At 35.2% G+C, this 18,716-nt stretch overlaps 1 protein-coding gene across 1 annotated transcript in view; it reads left to right on the top strand.

The window, feature by feature from the left end:
• The window catches only part of adam12b (ADAM metallopeptidase domain 12b), a 164,240-nt gene extending 145,869 nt beyond the window's left edge, over nucleotides 1-18,371 (top strand). The window contains exons 20-23 of the mRNA XM_056477759.1: nucleotides 2,499-2,607; nucleotides 7,571-7,765; nucleotides 17,787-17,941; nucleotides 18,028-18,371. Coding sequence (XP_056333734.1) covers nucleotides 2,499-2,607; nucleotides 7,571-7,765; nucleotides 17,787-17,941; nucleotides 18,028-18,067 — 499 coding nt within the window. The 3' untranslated portion in view covers nucleotides 18,068-18,371. The remainder of the gene's footprint in view (nucleotides 1-2,498; nucleotides 2,608-7,570; nucleotides 7,766-17,786; nucleotides 17,942-18,027) is intronic.
• The last annotated feature ends 345 nt before the right edge of the window (nucleotides 18,372-18,716 follow it).

Raw genomic sequence — 18,716 nt, 5'->3', positions numbered from 1 at the left:
CGTAAAACAACATTATATTACATGATTACAATATATTGAGTCACCTCCACCCAAAATTTCTGTACCTCCTCACACTCCCACACACAATGAAAAAAATGTACCTTGTATTTTATTGCATTTAAAACACAGATCAGGGATATTATGGTTGAATTTATTTAATCTTACAGGAGTAATATAAGTTCTCATTTCCCAATTATATTGTTACAATCTCAATCGGGAATTCAATGTTTTGGTTTGTGCATTCGGACAAATTGTATTCCAGTCCTCTACTGGAATGTCCATTTTTGTATCTTGGATCCATTATAGTCTTTTATTTTCAGAGTTTTCTTTATGATTTTCTCTTAATATGTTATATAATTGTGTATTTCGCCCTTTGATGGAACAATCTTCTTCTGTAAGAGTTTCCAATAATGACCTTGGGGGGAGCTGTATTGAATTTTTTAAATGTGTAAAAATAAAACTTCATAATTGTATTTTAGTTTTTATATACAGTTGAAGTCAGAATTATTAGCCCCCCTGAATTATTAGCCCCCCTGAATTATTAGCCCCCCTGAATTATTAGCCCCCCTGTTTATTTTTTTCCCCAAGTTCTGTTTAACGGAGAGAACACGTTTCTAAACATAATAGTTTTAATAACTCATTTCTAATAACTGATTTATTTTATCTTTTCCATGGTTCCATACGTTAATTAGGTTAACTTGGCAGGTTAGGGTAATTAGGCAAGTAATTGTATAATGATGGTTTGTTCTGTATAGACTATTGAAAATATATATATATAGATTAAAGGGGCTAATAATTTTGTTCTTAAAATGGTGTTTAAAAAATTAAAAACTGCTTTTATTCTAGCCGAAATAAAAAAATAAGACTTTCTGCAGAAGAAAAAATATTATCAGACATACTGTGAAAATCCTTGCTCTGTTAAACATCATTTGGGAAATATTTTAAAAAGAAAAAAGATTCAAAGGGGGGCTAATAATTCTGACTTCATCTGTGTGTATGTATATATATAATGAGATCTTTTGAAGAATATTGAAACATTTTTTTGGTGGGGTAAGAAAATGTTGAATGGGGTAATCGAATAACAGTATTCTTTACAAGTACATTTTTATTCAACAGAAGATAGAATCTAATTCAGAAAATTGCTGTAAAATGTACATCTTACTGTTATTTTGGTTGCCAGTAATAGTGTAAAATTGGCAAGTGCATTGTAAATTAAAAATTACAATTGTGCTTTAAAACGAAAAGCTCCAAAGCTCCAAAAAATAAAAATGTATTAAATTAAAAGGCTAACACAAATCATGTAGCGTTTCGAACGCTCCGGCTCTTCATCAGACAGTATTCATCAGAGCATGTTGCAATTTTTTACACTTCCGGGTCACATGATCTCATATCTCATAACAAAAAAATAGAAAAACAACACAACTAAAATATTCAAAACAAAAATACAAAAAAAAGCTTAACAAAATATCCCAAATAAAGAAAAACAGAACAGAATATAACACAAAAAGCAACAAATAGCCCAAAAAAACCTTTACCCAAACAACTGATTAAACAATAAAGAAGAAAAGAAGAAGAAAAGCAGCCATAATTCAACTCAATTCATCTTTATTTCTATAGCACTTTTACAATGTCGATTGTGTCAGAGCAGCTTAACATAGAAGTTCTAGTAAATTGAAACTGTGTCAGTCCAGTTTTCAGAGTTGAAGTACAGTTTAGTTCAGTTCGGTGTGGTTAAATTTTCACTGCTGAAAGTCCAAACACTGAAGAGTAAATAGAGCATTTGTTTAAAATGGAAATCTGTTGGAACATCTCAAATGTCTTCACTTTCACTATTTAAGGGGATAAATTGATTAGAAATGAAATGAAAGGATTTCCTCTCTCTCACGCCATCTAAGAAATAGACAATTTGTTATTTCTTCTTTAGACCATGTTTCTCTGTGATTCATGAAATGCAAGTCAATGGCCACTGTCACTTTACTGACACTTACAAAACAAAATTAATACCTGTGGCTCCTGATGATACACAGATGTCTTGGGGAAGAAACTGAACATTATTTACTATATTATTATCTTTAATCCACACTCTTAGCAAATGGTCCAATCATGACAGTCTGGAGCTTGAGATTCCTACTGCAGTAGACTAAATCCACAGCAGATTTTCACTCGTGGCTGAATTATCCATATAATGAGTAATGCTGAATAAAAGTATTCATAAAAAAACTTCAAAATCAAATGTTGAATGCCAGTGCAGTTAAGCATGTTACTCTGTCAAACATCACATCATGACTGTCATGTTAATACAGTGTTCATGTTATTATTTACCCCCTGCACATTGTAAGTGTATTACTATGAATGTGTGGTTATCAACATTATGCCACAGATGCTGCAAAGAAAGTTGCACTGATATATAACTAGACATCTCTTCTGCAGTGCTTACTTTAAATGATTCAAAATAGTCAAATTTGAAAAATCTAACTTTTGAAAACTTGATTTCACAGATCAGTTGGACGAAAGCAAACAACCAGCCCTCCTCAGACACAGTCAGTCTTCAGGGTCTCACCTCAGCACAAGCCCCCCTCATTACCATTACAGTCCCGTGCAGACAAGGTAAGTTTTTGTAGCATTTTTCAGAAGGATATTTAGATTCTTAACAATAAAAAATCAGCACTGATAATTGTAATAATTATTCAATCGTTCATTCATTCATGTTGCATCGGCTTAATCCTTGATTTATCAGGGGTCACCAGAGTAGAATAAATCACCAATTACTCTGACTTGTGTACTGTGCAGCCGACAGATAATCATTATTATTAATTTTGTGCAAATAATAACCGATCATAGTAGAACGGCAAATAATCATATTTTAATGATTTCATATCATGTGTGACCAAGCGGCAACATCCCGCTCTCCTTCATGAATCCAATACGGAAGTAACTGAAACTGCAATTCATCGACTCGCCTTTGGGGGCTGGCTCCAGGAAGTCCAGATCTTCACTGACTGCAATGCTAAATTGGCTATTTTTACAGATGATAAAAACATGTTTACAGCCCGGTACAAAAGATTGTTTTGGTGCATATAGCTAATATTACCCTTTATGACAACTGTGAGGGGGGTGAATTTTTTTATAGCTCATCTGTTTCGTTTTTATTAAGTTTTATTAAGTCTGCATAATTAAGGGCATGGCCACTTGAGTGACAGCTAGGTCTCGCTGGTCACCGTCACTTCACCTCAGCTGATTCCGGCTGATTAGAAGCAGATCTCGGCACATCGTATTTTTGTTTTGTTTTATGTGGCTTTACACTGTCAGTTGCCTTTTGGAATTATTTCCTACAATTATAAGATAATATGGCATGCTGTGTGCACTTAATTGTGCTCACAAACCATTCAAGATGCCTCCATTTCCAAGGAGAGTGAAATGATACACTCATATGCCATATCTATAAATGTATTTGATTTATTTAAGATCATTTATCATTTATATTTTTCTTCAGAACTGTAATGCACTACAGAATCTGACAGATTAAATAGCTGTAGGCTATTGAGCAGTTATCTGAAATGTCATACAGTGTTATGCCTGGATTTCATAAATAGCTTCGCATTTACTAACACTGACTATTATTGAAGTATTTGGAAGAAACTCACGCTTTCCTCCTGTAGAAAAACGTCATAAGAACAATGCTTAGAGGCTAAATTTATTACAACAGTGCTTTTAAAAGACTAAACACTTTATTGCTATAGTACACAACCAAGCACATGTGGTCAGAACACAAACGAGTCGCAGGTAATGAAGAATTAAGCGTTTCTCTCAAAGAAAAGCCTGTCTAAGCAAAATGCTAGCAGGTGTCTCTACCTCCACTCATGCTCCGCCTCTTTGCTTATGTTTAGTATCCCCCGGTCGGTGCGATGACGCGCGGACAAAATGGCAACAGTTGGCCACGCCTACTTGTAGCTTCATTTTCATGGATTCTACGTCCTTACCTTTCACAGTCTGGACTGGATCTATTTGGATGAAAATTCCACTTTGAATCAGAGGAATAAATTCCATTCGAAACTACGTTCAATAAAATAAACATAATTGAACATTTTTAATAATATTTCACAGTTTTTACTCTATTGTGGTGAGCAGAATTGGCTTCTGTTTAAACATCAACAAATCTTACTGTTTCCAAACGTTTAATGGATAGTGTAAATAAATCCGTAAAAAAGTTGATATAGTATTATAAAATGGACAAGTCTGGTCTTTGTTTCTGATTGGTTGAATCATTATTTCTTTACAAAACTATATATTTTATGGACTGGATTGGTGCAGTAGCCTATAAGTCAGCATGTAATCAAGCACAAAAAACGTTTACAATATCCCAAAATAAGAAATAACAGTTTAAAAACTAAACATTTTTATATTATATTTATATTGCACATAAATTATTTGTGGGTCAGTTGGCATTTCTGTGTGGAGTTTGCATGTTCTTCCTGCATTCGCATGGGTTTCCTCAGGGTGCTCTGGTTTCCCACACAGTCCAAAGACATGTGGTACAGGTGAATTGGGTAAGCTAAATTGTCCATAGTGTGTGTGTGTGAGTGAGTGTGTATAGATGTTTCCCAGAGATGGGTTGCGGCTGGAAGGGTATCCGCTGCATAAAACATGTGCTGGATAAGTTGGCGGTTCATTCCGCTGTGGCGACCCCAGATTAATAAAGGGACTGAGCTGAAAAGAAAATGAATGAATGAAAAAATTATCTGAAATTTAGTAATAAAAATCAACAAAATCTTCTCTACATTTGTGTTTGTCTAAAGTGTATTAAAAAAGAATCATAGTAAATTAAATCCAAGAAGACAGCTTATAATTGTAACCCAGCATGGCAGTGTATCATTTCTTGAAGATTGTTCATATAAATCAATATTTACACCCCTATTAACAAGCAGTAACAAGATCTTTTATTAAATCTCAAAATCCATAATTCATTCTCTCAGTGTCTTCCTACCGATGAAGCGAGGAGCAGATGAGGTCAGATCATGGCAGAATTACTGTCCAAACCCATTCATTTCTGTCTCTGTGCGCAGCATCAGGCTTAGGTGCATAATTGATTTATTCTTTGCTATTGACTCTCAAAGAATATTAATGAAGCCCAGATCATCATCTTAAACCGCAGACATTCACGTAGAAGCCTTTCTGTTTTTTTATCCAGTAATGCAATTGATTTGAAATTGTTTGTTGTGGCTGAAAGCCTTTGTGTGTTCAAGTAATCAGGCCTCTCTGTGATTGGATAGTCACCGCTCAAAACTTCATATCAGTCGATATAGATAATTATCACATTCCTTTTCAAAATTCTGAGTGAAATTAGACATTTAATTGCTCATTTTAACTATGCTTTTATTGTCAGAATATGACAAACACGTCAACCAGATGAACATTTCACAAATCTAAGTTACTACATTATAAATAAATATTATAAAACTTGTTTTTAGAAAACTTCAACAGAGTGTCTTAACATAAATATTCTGTGATTTCAAATCAGGAATTTATGTTCATTAAACAAATAACTTCTGTAAAGAAATTGTATTTAAAAAATTTTAATATTCTGCTTTTAACTTTCTTAAATTGAATATTCATTCATTCATACATATTCCTTCAGCTTAGTCCCTTATCTATCAGGGGTCGCCACAGTGGAATGAACTGCCAACTATTCCATCATGTGTTTTAAGCAGCGAATGCCCTTCCAGCTGCAGCCCAGTACTGGGAAACACCCATACACTCTCGCATTCACACACACACACACACTCATACACTTTGGCCAATTTTTGTTTACCCAATTTATTTATACCGATCTTTGGACTGTGGGGGAAACCGGAGGAAATTTACGCGAACAGGCAAACTCCACACAGAAATGCCAAGTGGGCCAATCGGGACTCGAACCAATGACCTTCTTGCTGTGAGGTGACAGTGCAAACCATTAAGCCACCATTCTGTCCCCTAGGTTGAATATTGTCATCTATAATAGTATGTATTAATATAATCATAATCAAATGTAACTGTGGTTTCTGTGAAAATTGCATGAACAAGACTGGCCTGAATACATTAAAAATTTACATTTAAAAAATTCAACTTCAATGCAAATTCACATTTTATTCTTATAAATGTTATAAGTCCTCTAGTGTTAAACAGTTTTTACCATTTTTGAATCCATTCAGCTAATTTCTATGTCTTGCAGGAGCACTTTTAGCTTAGCTTAGCACAGATCATTGATTTGGATTAGACCATTAGCATCTCACTCAAAAATGACCAAATTTTCTATTTAAAGCTTGATTCTTTTGTTGTTACATTGTGTACTAAGATCGACAGAAAATAAAAAGTTGCTTTTTTCAGACATTGCGTAATATTACAAAATTACGCCTCCTGCAGCTACAGTACAGCAGTTAACCTCCTTGATTATTATGCCAGAATGAGTATAATTCCTATATCTGCCTTAAAAATAACATTTATTTTCTGTTGGTTTTAGCACACAATATATATATACAGAATTGTCAAAGTTTAAATAGAAAAAAATATCGAAAGTCTTTGCTCATTTTTGAGCGAGATGCTAATGGTCTAATCCGATTCAATAATTTATGCTAAGCTAAGCTAAAAGTGCTCCTGTTAGACCTGGAGATCGGCTGAATTGATAAAAGAAATTAAAACTCAACTGTCTACTCTATGGGTGACTTTCCCTATTTTCAAAACAGTAGAGTGTTTCTTTAATAGCAACCAATGTTGTAATTATATTTAATTGTTCCTTCAGTACATTTAATGCATATTTACATTGTATAATACAATACATATACTGTATCTCCAAATCCTGACACATAGCCAAGGTGCTAATTTTACTTTATCAAAGGAAAATTATGTAATGATAATTACTGTAATCATTTTAACGGCCAGCCCATCACATTTAACTATAAAAAAAAATAGGTAAATATCCAATATTGCTATTAATGGTTCAATGGTGAACCTTTAACATCCATGGAAACTTTTCATTATTCATTAACTAATTCTTTCATTCATTTTCCTTCAGCTTAGTTAATTTGTTCATCAGGGGTCGCCACAGCGGAATGATCCGCCAACTTATCCAGCATGTGTTTGACACAGCGGATGCACTTTCAGCTGCAACCCAGTTCTGGAAAACACCCATACACTCTCATACTCTATGGCCAATTTAGTTTATTCAATTCACCAGTAGCTCATGTCTTTAGACTGTGGGGGAAACCCATGCCAACACGGGGAGAACAAGAACAAGAACGACCTACTTGCTGTGAGGCAATTGTGCTACCCACTGAGCCACCATGTTGCCCACAGTACTTTATATAGTGGGAAAAAGGTTATTTAGATTATCATTGATTTACAGGCTATTCTTCTATGGCATCACTGTGAAAATCCATTTTTGTTTCTATCTTAAAATAAAGAAGCAGGAATCGTATTGGATTGTGAAGTGATGTTTGCAGAAATTGATTTCTGGAAATGTCCTAAGGTCAGCAGTAGATCTTGTATTGAACTGTTCTTGAAGATCTGTCTGTCTGTTTTTTTTTTTCCACAGATGTCTCATCCTAGTTCGGAGCCTCTTCTTCCTGCGCACAGTTTCCAGAGTTTGCGTCGTCTGCCTGAATGTCCGAGCCGCTGCCAGCCTGTCCACATCAGCCACCCGATGCCCATCACGCTGCAGCCTCACCGGACACTGAGAACGACAGGCGTCCACACGCTGCCACGCCACATTGCATACACACACACACAGGTCAGTGCTGTCAGCCTCTTTCACCATATACTGACAAACTGTGGCATGAAGAGTGTGAACATGTCGTGCTGATACACACTAATGGCAAAGTTATAAAAGAGTTTTGATTTGTTTGATTACAATTTTGGGGAAATGGATTAAAATACATAAAAATAAAATGTTTATGAAGAAAGAGTTTTATATAATATAATATAATATAATATAATATAATATAATATAATATAATATAATATAATATAATATAATATAATATAATATAATATAATATAATATGGCTGCATGTTGGGTAGCACGTTTGCCTCACAGCAAGAAGGTCACAGGTTCGAGCCTCGGCTGTGTCAGTTGGCATTTTTGTGTGGAGTTTGCATGTTCTCACTGTGTTCGTGTGGGTTTTCTCCGGGTGCTCCGGTTTCTCCCACAAGTCCAAAAACGTAGTTATTAACATACTAAACATTTTATTCTAGTTTCAGTCCTTTGTATTATTATTATTATTATTATTATTATTATTATTATTAGTTGTTGTAGTAGTAGATGTAGTAGTCGTGGTCATAGTAGTTGTAGTAGTAGTAGTAGTGTTCATAGTAGTCGTCGTAGTAGTAGTCATCGTTGTTGTAGTAGTCGTTGTCGAAGTCGTAGTAGTAGTCGTCGTTGTAGTAGTAATAGTGGTCATCAACGTAGAAGTATTCGTAGTAGTATTCATCGTAGTAGTTGTAGTAGTAGTAGTAGTAGTCATCATCGTCATAGTAGTCATCTTCGCAGTAGTGGTGGTAGTAGTAGTAGTAGTAGTAGTCATCGTAGTAGTAGTAGTCATCGTCGTAATATTTGTCATAGTGGTAGTAGTAGTAGTCCTTAGCGTAATAGTAGTCCTCGTTGTTGTAGTAGTAGTAGGTGTAGTCAAAGTAGTAGTCATCATTGTAGTAGTAGTAGTAGTTGTCGTAGTAGTAGTAGTAGTCGTCATTGCAGTCATTGTCATGGTGGTCGTCATAGTATTTATAATAATAATAATAATAATAATAATAATAATAATAATAATAATAATAATAATAATAATAATAAAACTGGTAACACTTTATTTTAATAGTCCATTAGAGTATTAGTATACTGTCTGCCTAATATATATTGATATTGCTGCTATACAGACATTTACCTGACTATAAGAAACTTTGCAAGTACATGTCAATTTACACTAACCCCAACCCCAACGTAACGGTCTACTTATAATCTAATGAGAATTAGTTGCCATGCAGATGTAATGTAACTTAAATTCAACAAACTCACATTGTCTGTTCTTTGTGTGGAACCAATTCAAAACAATTATGAAAGCAATGTCAGAGATCAAGTCCATCAACACCCTTCATAGCTTTCAAAGTCATATATCCGAATGTCCCGTACAACTGCAGCTCATACACTTTCCACAGCATCTGTTTCTGTGCTTGTAAATCGATAGACAGAAAACAAAGCAGAAGGAGATAAGAAGACATTAGCAAGGACATTAAACTTTCCAACAAGGCACATCAGTGACTTACATGAAGTTTCCAGCTGCAGATGAACTAAAGAACAGCAGCATAGAGCCAGACAGAGCGAGCGCAGGACTGAAAGTGATACAGAGAGATGTCTGTGTGTGGAGGTATGCATTTTATATGATAAGAGCAGCTCAGGGACACTGGAAGATCAGCTATCAGACGACGCCATGAAGGACAACATCTGCTGCTCCACTTCATTGTGTTCGAGTCAACTGACTGAGCTTCAGTCCAGCAGCACCTCTAGAGACGCTTTGCTATAGAAGTGCCATATAGCTAGTGTTATGATAACTTATCGTACCCTGAAATAGCACACACAGATAGTAGATAATCCACACTATACTGTTGTAACAGGGATGTGACACTGACAACAGGGGTGCGGATCCAAATGCAGGTTTATTAGAGAGGTCAGGTAAGCAATGATCAACACAGGGGCAAACAGATGTATGCAGGCAATCCAGAGTCGTAGTCAGATACACAGGCAGATGATCAGAAGGCAGGCAGCAGACAGGTATAAACAGATAAACAAGGCGAGGATCAAAACATGGCAAAGCAAGACAAAGGAAACACGTTGTAATGTCAATAAACAGTAAACAAGACTCAGCAACGTGTGTGTTTGAGAGGTGTATAGATAGTTTGTGTAATCAGTCCTGAACAGCTGCAGTTGTGTCTGTTTGCAATCATGGGGACCTAGGCCAGGTGTGTGAGTGTGTTGCATGACTGAATATGTAGTTCTTTTACTGGCAGATTTGTAGTTCTCCAGCAATCTGCATGTTTAGATCGCTGGTGATCATGACAACTGTAAGTAAACTATAGATCCTCTTTTTAAAGGTCCTAAAGTCCACGTGAAATCAAAATTTATAATGTTTATTTTGCTAGTGCTCATTGTGATTCTTTAGCTGAACAATAAATCCGTGCAAGTTAATACAATGAACAAAAAAAAATAGTTTTGTTTATCTTCAAAGTCTGACCATTTGCTTTCAGATTTTGAGTGGTAGTCCTTCTCTGTTCATGTCAGGTTCACGTCTTCAGTCACAATATTCTCAATCACATTCCTCTTAACTGTATTTTACTAAGATGGAATGATGCAAAATAAGAAAGCCCTGACCCTACTGAATATTCATATCCTATTTCAATACACAATTTATCCTCATATTAAAATAAAAGTGTTAGCACTGTCGCCTCACAATAAGAAGGTTGCTGTTTCAAGCCCAGGCTGGGTTATATGGCATTTCTGTGTGGAGTTTGCATGTTATCCCCATGTTGGCGTGGGTTTGCCTGGGTGCTCCGGTTTCCCCCACAGTCCAAAGACATGCGCTATAGGTGAATTGGGTAAACAAAATTGGCTGTAGTGTATGAGTGTGTGTGTGAATGTAAATAGATGTTTCCCAGTACTGGGTTGCGGCTGGAAGGGCATCCACTGCGTAAAATATATCCCGGAATAGTTGGCGGTTCATTCCACTGTGGTGACCCCTGATAAATAAGGGATAAAGCCGAAGGAAAATTAATTAAATAAAAGTCTCAGCAACTTCTGGTTGACAAAATATATTGAAAAATGTATGTATTAATGTCGATATTGAAAATATTTAACACACGTACTGTATAAACATATCAAATTGAAATCAGGATTAGTGTAGCTGTAAATTTTTGCAACTTACAATAAACATTAAAAATAATTGCATTTATTTTAAATGATTAACATTTTAAGTCCTTTTAAACTAAATAAAGCCTATGTAAATAATAACTGGTGACGGCTGAGGTGTGGGATATTTTCTTACAAGTCAATGAAGTAGAGTTATTTATTCTGCTTATACTATAGTTACCACATCTATACTTCAGATGTTGTATTTCAAGACATATGTCAAGTTTTTGCCCTCAAACTGCTTCTTTGCGTAAGACTCGTTTCTTAAATGTCATCCAAAGCCTTTTGTTTTGTTTTTGTTTTGGCTTGTAGCAAAGACTATAGAATACACAAGACTCGCATTCTTTTGATTGGGGAAAAGTGTAACTGTCTATATGGCAAATGAAACCCAACCTTCTAGTACAGGAGCCAATCAGCGATCGCTATATGGCGAATAAAGCCTGCCTTCTAGTACAAATCCAATCAGCGATTGATATAGAATGACAATTCTCCGGGGGAGGGAGCTCGGACCAGACTTGAGTTTCTGCAGATTTTGTCTTAAATGAACATTTAGAAACTAAACTAAAGACACAGTTGTTGTTTAATTTTATTGGTTATTCGTAATATGAAATTTAATCGTGAGCTTGGCAAGTAATTTTGGAGAGTTTGATGTTTCGCCATTCAAACAGAACGCCGAGAGGCGTTTCAACTTTATTTGTAGGCAGTGATGTCTATTAACTGAAATTCTTCAGCATAGTGATTTTGAAGTGTAATGCACTCAAAACCTACCTGGAACTCCTTTAGCCATGCATTTATCTGAAAATAACTGCCTACCCTTGGGTTTTTCATCAGCCAATCAGAATCAAACATTCAATAGCCCTGTAGTATAATAGTAATAGTAACTAATAGTAACTAATTTATGCTGTATGCATTACACAACCAAAAATGTTAAGAATGGAAGAATTTTTCTTAACACTTTATTTTCGCCTCTCAACAAGAAGGTCGCTGGTTCAAGTCTCGGCTGGGACAAATTTCTACGTGGAGTTTGCTTGTTCTCCCCATGTTGGCGTGGGTTTCCTCCGAGGGCTCCAGTTTCCCCCACAGTCCAAAGACATGCGCTATAGGTGAATTGGGTAAACTAAATTGTCCGTAGTGTATGTGTGTGAATGAGTGTGTATGGGTGTTTCCCGGTACTGGGTTGCAGCTGTAAGGGCATGTGCTGTGTAAAACAACTGCTAAATAAGTTGGTGCTTCATTCTGCTGTGGCGACCCTGGATGAATAAAGGGACTAAGCTGAAGGAAAATGAATGAATGAATAAACATTCAACCATAGATCTAACCTTCATCCTGACCCTAACCATAAAATAAGTACGTATCATTTATTCATATTAATCAGTAGTTAATTGAATAACTAGACTGCAACAAGGACACCTTAAAATAAAGTGTAACCAAATTTTACTATGATCTGTGACATGAATAATCCTCTCATCCTTCAGTTTATAAAAACAGACTTTTTTTATTTTGATAGGAAAGCACCAGCAATATATGGCATCATACTTGAATAGAAAGTGATGTTTTTGACATAGTATAAACAAAACAATATATCTTAGCATGAGGCCAGCGTTGATACAATCATTTACTAACCTTGTGTCTGCAGTTTTATCCAATAGAACTGTCTGTCATAACAATATAAAGCTCATAAACCTGCTGAATGTCACATGCTGCGTGCAAGGAGACCAGAAAGAGACGTGATGAAACTAGCAAAATATTGTTGACACTGAGCACTACAACAATCCAATGCACCGTTAAAAACATAGCATTTGCAGATAAAGATTTTTGTACCAAATTAATATTATTTATATGCCCCACAGACCAGCGCAAGACATTATAAATACAGATTGTCTTTTGAATGTAATATATACACACAGAAAATAAAAATAAGAGACCAGACCACTGGAAAATGATCAGTTTCTCAGGGTGTATGATTCAGTTAAATGTTTTAATAAAATGTATTTTTTTCTGTAAACTGCTAATGACATTCCTTCTGAATTTAAAATCAAAAGTGGTCTTAACTAATATGTACTTACAGTGAAATTAATCATTTGTTACAGTGTACTTATTGTGTAAATACATGTTTTTACATTTCTGTAATTACATCTTTAATTATACTGTTGACCATCACTTACATCTTAAACCCACACTTAAATCTACCCATACCACCAAATCAAATAATTTCGAGAGGAGCATGTGATATGAATGAGCACGTCTGGCCACTCATCTGTAATCAGTAATAATCCAATCAGAGCTATTCTAGTTTACTATAAATGGATCATTTTCTCCCTACTGCTCGATCTTCGTTTGGAAGAATCCCCCCTTCCACCCCATCTCCTCCTTTCCTTCCCTTTTCTAAAGGGGTAGCTCTCGAGACCTACCTGATCTCGGATCTCCTGATATGCTTATCGACCGGGCGGGAGCCCTGGGCTCAAATATCTCCGAGCTCAGGGTTCTCTCCCGGGACAGCATGCCAAACCTGCTTTAAACGCCAAGCATATCTAAGTGGGAACTCTTGAATTCTACACGCATAAGTACATTGTATTTATTTGAAAAAAAATTTTTAAAAAACTAAGTTTTCAGTCATGTTTATATTCATTTTAGACAACCCAATACCAATAATTCAGAAGAGTTAGGAACTTAATACTGGGTGGATTTACCCTGATTTTCAGTCACAACATATAAAAACATTTCTTATTTTGACTAATTGGAATGACAATATATTACTTGAAATTTGGAAGAAATGTTACGTCAAATCATAAAAAATTTAAAAAAATGATCAAACCCATAACTAGGCCCAGACAGAATCTGCGGACATTTTTAGATATTTCTGCTGTGAATTTTGTAAAAAATCTGCGGATTTATGTGAAATGATTTTGAGAGTATCAAAACAAAAAACTTAACTTACGGAATAAAAAATAATAACCTTTTAACTTGTATTTAATGTTCACAATGCAAATCCATCTAGAGCCACTTTTTTGGTAAACAAAGCAAGTCTCTCCTATAATATATCTACTAAAAGTCAGAACGTATTACTCTACAACAGGGGTCACCAAACTTGTTCCTGGAGGGCCGGTGCCCTACAGATTTTAGCTCCAACTCTAATCAAACACACCTGAACAAGCTAATCAAGGTCTTACTAGGTATACTTGAAACATCCAGGCAGGTGTGTTAAGGCAAGTTGGAGCTAAACTCTGCAGGGACACCAGCCCTCCAGGACCGAGATTGGTGACCCCTGCTCTACAAACTATTATAAATAAATAATATGAACATTTTAATATTACCATTATTATATCACAATAATATTAGTCAAATTCATTTAAAAACTAAAAAAATAAATATAGATTTACACATTTACACAAGTAAATAAATAGACTCAATGATGGGATAAAGATTTAAAGATTTCTGTGCGTGCAGATACCGTGTGGGCCTACCCATAACTAATAAATCAAGTAAATGGGTCATTATCACTATAAAGTGCACTATAAAGTATAAAGTTTTGAAATTTGAGACATCAAAATTAAAAAAAAAAAGTTTGAGATTTTTGATATAACCACATAGTTCAATATATTTTTAATTTCTGATTTTTTATATTAATTAATATTTCACTTTGACAGGGTGGACATGTTTGACAACATTTCAAACACAATGAGGAAAAATAGGAAACAAATGCAGATACTTAATGTGTGCACATCAGATGTTTTAACCTCCTCTGAAGAAAGGCAAAATAGGCATGGGGATGCCAATGAGTACATCAGAGGGGGTCCTAAATTGATCAATTAGCTTGTCAAAGATGATAAGAATATTTAAAAATCTTTTAAAATCTTAAAATTTTAATTTGATCTAATTTACATACTTTTTTTAGACTCACTGTAGTTGTCTGAGCAATGTGTGGGACATGGCAAAATCACATCCATTCAATGAAAGAATAATGCAAAAATTGACAAGAACATATTTCAAAACACTTATAATTCTACCTGCAGGTGTGTAAAGGTTTAAGCAATTATATTAAAACATCAGATTTTCATTGTTTCTCATTATTTTCATAAAGGACTGATTCAATCTTGTGGGACATTAAGGCACTGTTAGTGTTAATGACCCAATAATGACAGACAAATATTTCAGTATTTTCAAGTTTTCTCATATTTTATTTCCTCATAACTGTATGTCTTTAATACCCATTTAACACATTTTGTTTTCCAGCAGTGCTATTTGAAATGCCTTTCAGGCTTCTGTATTGTAGCTTTGCCACACATGACTGACAGATTGCATGCTTTCTATACTGAAATACCTCACTGAAGCCATTCACATTAAAGTCCCTTACATACCAAACCACATGGTTTGTTTAGTGCTCTTGAGTGCCCTTTTCTAGCCGAATGAGTTCACATTTACTCGGGGAGCCATGAAACACTTACTCTGTTCTCACAAATTGGCCTCACGGCTCGACACACCACCGCGAGCTCGTGATTAAAAGCTCTTGTATTCCCATAATGACATTGCTTTCTCTAGGATGATGTTTTTACAGGAATAAATCACTTCCATACAGTAAAGTGGGTAGAGCTGAGTGTACATGAGGAAAATGCTGTTTTCGGAAAGACACAGAAGTGAGTGATTCTGTTGTCTCAGCGTTTTGTGTAATTCAGCCTCTCATTTGTTTTCCTCAAAACAAGGCTGTACAGCTGTGAAAACGTAACAGCTGTGCCCATGAGCTCATCGTCCCGGTAAATTGGTAACATATGATGACCTCTTGACTTTGGTGTTGGGCGAATCGGGTGTTGGCGATGGTGAGAAAGCAGTTATTTTATATAATAAGCAGCTTATTGCACGCCTGTTTTTTCAGGATGATGAGTGAAATTACAGCGCCATCTAGTGGAAATGGGATGTTACCACTGTTTATACACGGTTGAGTCATAGTCCTTTTGACTCAATGGCCTTGTTCACCACAGTATTAAAATATACATCAACCCTTTGACTGCCCCTCTACCAAACGGTTAACCATGTTTTTACTGTTTTAAAAAATAGTTTACACTACACAGCCTTGTTGGTTTACAAAAAAATAAATAAATAAATAAAAAAATAAAACAAACATGATTCTATTGCACTATACATTGGATTTTGGTTTTATTCATGTTAAGTGAGAATCTGAAATATTTAATGGCATACTTTCAAAAATGTTTTATTTTGAATAATTTTTAAATAAATTGGTCTTACTCTTCATATTTTCAGATTTTTCATAGTAGATGTATTAAGCCCGGTACTTTTACCATAAACTAACTTATCAACCATTCGGTAGCGGCTGATATTTTAGAAATTACGGGATGTGTTAAAAAAATGTTGATTAGCGATATTAGGAGTTAAGAAATGCAATCCAAACATTTTTTTTCTTGGTGGGGTAGTTTAATGGTTAAATAATTATAACCATGATTTTTCAAGATCTGTACATTTCAAATAGCTTAAATATTTAGGATTAAATTAACGAGTTTTGTATTTCATTGTATTATCATTCATTTGGAGTACGCAGTTTTACCAAATGACCTCTATATTAAAGTGTCTTCTAAATGATAATATTCCTTTTTTGAAATTACAAAATTAAAAAAAAAACAAGTGAAAATTTTACTCAAACAGTTGAAGTCAAAATTATTAGTCCCCCTTTGATGTTTTTTTTTTTATTATTATTCTCTTTTAAATATTTCCCAAATAATGTTTAACAGAGCAAGGAAATTTTCACAGTATCTCTGATAATATGTTTCTTCTGGATAAGATCTTATTTGTTTTTTTTTTCGGCTAGAATAAGAGCAGTTTGAATTTTTTTAAATCATTTGAAGGTCAAAATTATTAGCCCCTTTAAGCTGTATTTTTTTAAATTGTCTACAGAACAAATTATCATTATGCAATAACTTGCCTAATTACCCTAACCTGCCTAGTTAACTAACCTAGTTAAGCCTTTAAATGTCACTTTAAGCTGTATAGAAGTGTCTTGAAAAATATCTAGTCAAATATTATTTACTGTCATCATGGCAAAGATAAAATAAATCAATTATTAGAAATGAGTTATTAAAACTATTATGTTTAGAAATGTGTTGAAAAAATCTTCTCTCTGTTAAAGAGAAATTGGGGAAAAAACAAACAGGGGACGAATAATTCAAGGAGGCTAATAATTCGGACTTCAACTGTACATATTAATAGCAAACCAAGAGAACCAATAATATCTTTAAAGTGGTCTCTTAATTTTATCCAGATCTGTAGGTTCTCAAATGAAATGCAAAAAATACCCCCAAAAATGTATTAGGGGAAGAAGAGGAATACGAGTGTTTATTATTAGTTTACACATTTTCAGCATTTTAATTTAGACCTAAATTATTAATACATCAGTCATTTAAAAAATAAGTAAGTAAGTGCCCTCCTTGGACGTTTTATGAGCCCCTTTTTATCATTCATTCATTTTCCTTTGGCTTAGTCCCTTTATTCATCAGAGGTCCCCACAGCAGAATGAACCGCCTACTTGTCCAGCATATGTTTACACAGTGAATGGCCTTCCAGCTGCAACCCAGTACTGGGAAACACCCATACACACATACACTACGGCCAATTTAGTATATTCAATTCATCCATAGCGCATGTCTTTGGACTTTGGGGGAAACTGGAGCACCTGGAGGAAACCTACGCGAACAAGCAAACTCCACACAGAAATGCCAACTGACCCAGCCTTGACTCGAACCAGCGACCTTCTCGCTGTGAGGCGACAGTGCTAACCACTCAGCTCCTTTTTAATTAGAAATAATTGAATATGTGTTTTAAATCAGGGAATTCTATGTGTTTTCATTTGTAGGATCATGCCATGCCCAGTCCACCTCAGAAACCCCTTCCTGCAGACCCCTTAATCAGAAGCCACGGGATGGGGCGTAATGTAAGGATACCTGCACCTCTGGCCATCCCGATTCCAACAGTACCACGACCCCCTCCCTCCATACCACTGCCCAACAGGTCAGTCCTACTGTGATGTTGTTAACAAAAGCACACATGATTCATGAAATCTAACTCCTATTTTTTGTTTCTCTGCTACACTTTAGACCTCTTCCCAGATTACCACAGCCTTTTTATGATCACTGACATATGGACACCAGAGCACTGGGTGAATTTCACCAGCATCTGAACACACTCGTTTTGCACTATGAAACTCTGTTGGACGATGTGACCTCCCTGCAGAGAAGAGGCTGATCGGACACCTTGGTGCTGCGCCTCCTCAAAAAAAATGAAAGGTGTTCGTCTGTCCTCGCTCAGGTACTGCACAACTATTTAAGATGTATATTTATTGTGAGGAGGAAACAATGTGCTGTGCTTGACACGTTTTTCTTACTGTATGAACATTGTGACTTTTTATTACAATTATTCTGATGGTTTTTACACTTAAAAAAAAGAGGATTTGATTTTTAGTTACAGATCATGTGTTTCTTCCGTTTTGTAGTGTTTTTTGTTCTTCTAAGTTTAAAGACATCCATTCACACCAAGGATGATTACTATAAAGATGATTATATTAAATATCACATCATAGAACAGTATTATTTTATATCTTTTAGGCTTGCATTGTAGTCGTGTTATCTTAAATATTAAGAAATAATGCACCCCAAAAATGAACATTACATTCATTTTCTTTTTGGCTTAGTCCCTCGATTAAATTGGGGTCGCCACAGTGGAATGAACCACCAACTTATCCAGCATTTGTTTTGTTTAAGCGGATGCCCTTTTAGCTGCAACTCAT

Source organism: Danio aesculapii, chromosome 17 (assembly GCF_903798145.1).
Source record: "Danio aesculapii chromosome 17, fDanAes4.1, whole genome shotgun sequence".
NCBI lineage: Eukaryota > Metazoa > Chordata > Actinopteri > Cypriniformes > Danionidae > Danio > Danio aesculapii.
The sequence above is the reverse complement of the archived record's forward strand: the minus strand, read 5'-3'. Positions and strand labels throughout refer to the sequence as shown.